The sequence below is a fragment of the Coregonus lavaretus genome (assembly GCF_964263955.1).
Source record: "Coregonus lavaretus genome assembly, contig: HAP1_SCAFFOLD_5468, whole genome shotgun sequence".
Taxonomy (NCBI): Eukaryota; Metazoa; Chordata; class Actinopteri; order Salmoniformes; family Salmonidae; genus Coregonus; species Coregonus lavaretus.
The window spans coordinates 10,001-13,306 of record NW_028162302.1 but is presented as its reverse complement, the minus strand read 5'-3'; the positions used below and the strand labels follow the sequence as shown (position 1 = coordinate 13,306).

The 3,306-nt window shown below is 43.2% G+C and overlaps 1 protein-coding gene across 1 annotated transcript in view; it reads left to right on the top strand.

The window, feature by feature from the left end:
* Positions 1-2,265: 2,265 nt before the first annotated feature.
* The window catches only part of LOC311119374 (zinc finger protein AEBP2-like), a gene marked incomplete at both ends in the record, with an annotated part of 6,360 nt that continues 5,319 nt past the window's right edge, over positions 2,266-3,306 (top strand). Inside the window, one exon of the mRNA XM_084194085.1 lies at positions 2,266-2,909. Coding sequence (XP_084050211.1) covers positions 2,266-2,909 — 644 coding nt within the window. The remainder of the gene's footprint in view (positions 2,910-3,306) is intronic.

The following is a 3,306-nucleotide window of genomic DNA, read 5'->3' as shown; positions in this document are numbered from 1 at the left end:
TATTGCATTTGTTTTATTTGATTACTTGATTATTTCATTCCAAGTGATCATCTCATCTCTATAGAGCTGCTGCCTGTTGTCTGACAAAATCACTATCTTTGCAGGAGTATAAGTATAACTTTGTTTTTTCCTGGTACAGGACCTCCTATACTGTATGTTCATGCGCTTGCGTGGGTACCAAAAATATTATGGGCCTAATCATAGAAGTACATATAGAATCCCTATTAATTCAATACTCTGTGGGCCTATTCGTAAATACTTTTTAAATGTATTACCTTTTATTGTGGCATGAACACAACCAGTCATGATGTTTTCATCTGATTGTCAAACAATCACTTCAAAGGTCTCCTTTACTAGGCTACCTGCACATGTTCATCCACTCGCAACAGATTTCCAGCCTCCAAACAGTTGGTGAATGAAAAGAGACATCTGTGTTACACAAAACACCAAAAAAGTCGAATGACGTTTGCCGACTGTCATTAGGCCAGAATTTGTGCGGCCACTGCTGTCCGCTCGCGCCTCTCTGTCGGCCACTCATCTCTGCCTTGGCAAAATTGCAGTGTTCTTGTCAAACCACATCGCATTTTGCAGAGTAGGCTATACCACCCATTAAATCCATTTGCTCATTTTCCATGCCTCTGCTGTGGTAATGATGAACAGTGGTGTAACGGCCTACAGTTTTCTGGACATTTTGTTTACCTCCACTATTTATTTTGCCGGGACGCCGTACCGGACAGCCTTACTTTCACCCCTGCTTTTATGACTACTGAATACCAACTATCAATCACTTAGATCATGTATTTTCAGGCAGAGATACCTCGCAAAGCAACTGCTTTCTATCCCTCTTGATCACGCGTTCTCTGATCTCTCTGTCTCTGTGTCTGCTCCACACAGACTGGACAAGTAGGCAATGGATTATGGTCATTGAAGTGAATTACCACGTTTTACGCACTTAACTATAGAATATTGGCCTGTTGGAAACTACACCTCCCGACTACACCGCACAGTTTGGGGATGATCTGATTTATCTCTAGTTTAACTGTGCATCGAGCTCACGGAAAGAAAAAGAAAAAACGAACTAAATAGAATTCAAATAATTGAACTGACGTCGGTCAATTAGTTTTAAAAAAAAACTAACAAAAAACAGATGTTGGTTAATTGCTCAGCGCCAGTGTATATACTGTATCACATTACATTAATAAACTGTAGTACGCAGTACAGAGAGAAGAGGATTGGAGGGTGTAAAATATACATCCATAACAGGCTACTGCTACATTATATTTAGAGTTAATGATATGAAAAAATATTTATTTCCCGTCTGTTTTATATTATGTTCAATAAACGTTATTGTTCTTACACATTGGTGTTTGGGTGTGGTGATTTTAAAGAAGTGGACTGGACGCTACTCCATATTAGAAACTAGCAAATATGCTTTATTGACAATGAGCATATAGTACTTCCCCATTCCAAGAGGCTGTATTGGCCCCTAAATGTTGCTGTTAATAATGTGGGTTGAACATATCCTGCCCGAGTGCTTTTCATACAGAGTTATATTGAAAAAGTATAGTTTGCACACATATTGTGTTGTCAGGTGCATGGAGAAAGAACACAGTAAAGGACAGTATTCATAAAAAGGAAATAACTCCAGCACACTGGTGATCTAGAATACTCCACAAACAACTGAATGAATCTCTCACCAGCTCTGATGTTCTTGGTAAGATTGTCTTTTTGAACGGGTACTAGGTTCTGGGATAGTATGATATGCATTATAGAGATTATTATAGGTCTCAAATGTAATCACAAAAGGAATGCATTTCCATGAGACAATATGTGTTGGTATTGTGTAGTTGTTAACTGTAGAATGATAAAGCCAGCGGTCCAAAGGAAATCCCTGTTCAAAACTAGTGCAGTAGCACTCCCATGTGGTCACAGATAAAAACACTGATCTGTACTGGCGGGCTGCATTGTAACCATTTGCAATTGCAACAGTTACCATCAGACATTTTTCAATAGGCCATGTGTGTTCATCGGGGATTACCCCATTCGCTCTAATCCAGTTTAGATTTAAACGATATTATATGCGTAGTGGTTTTCAAACCAGTGATTTCTCCAAACACGTGGAACGCTTCTGCGAGAGAAAAGACGTCGTCACTATTTTCCCCGCCCGTCAACGCTTCTGTCCAATGTATACACTGCTCCAGTTCTGGGACATATGACGCCGCGCAGTACACACGTAGTGATAATAGCCATTGGTGTTCAGTAAAAATGGCTACCGCTTTTTCTGAATTGCAAACTCCCGCATTGAGCGAGGAAACCAGCGAAACGATTGCAGAAAAGACCGAGGAGGAAAAGCAACTGGACCCAGATACAGATGAGCCGGGTGATAGCAGCGTAGACGCACCGCTGAAAATGGAAGTAGGGGTAGCGGAATGCGGGCAAGACCGAGAAGAAGGGGACGTGAAACCTGCTGCAGAGGCAGATGAGGCGGCTGCGGAAGCCGTGGTGGTGACAGGGGCAACAACAGTTGCGGCAGCAACAGGGGTCGCAGATGATGAAGAAGAGAAGGAGGTGGGATCCGAACTTGCTAAAACAGATGACGATAGCTCGGACCAGGAGCAACAGAGTAGCCCAGTGGACGGTGGTGAGACTAGTGAGACAGTTGTTGACGATACGGTGAAGGAAATAGAAAGAAAACAACAACAGCGAGAGGAGAGCCAGTCGCCTGTTACAGTGAGTGACTGTGTGGTAGAAATCCAAGTCCGTGATGATGCTCCGGAGCCAGCGGAGGAGAAAACAAGCACCGGAGGTGGAGACCGCGGTGAGCTTGCGGTGGGAGACAAGTGGAGGGCCAGCGTAGAGATGTCATCTTCGGACGGAGAGCCACTCAGCCGGATGGATTCGGAGGACAGGTTGGTACTTGGTAAACTATACAATTTCAAGATAAATGTTTGGAACACGGCGTTAATTTGTTTCATTCCCTCCAGGCTCTCAAAGAAATGCTCTAAAACTCAGATAAGCTCACAGGAATGCTGACATAGGGTTGCTGCAACAGAGGCTCACATTTTTCCAATAATGAGTTGCTGGTGCTTTCATCAGCTCAGCTACATTGTTGCCATGCAGATGTGGTGCCTTCCCGCTGCTGCGCCACAATCATCTCCTGAAGGGAGAGGGCTACAAAACATTAGGAACACCTGCTCTTTCCACGACATAGCTTGACCAGGTGAAAGCTATGATCCCTTATTGAGACAGGTTAAATAAGGATTTTTAAGCCTCGGGACAATTGAGACATGGATTGTGTATGTGTGC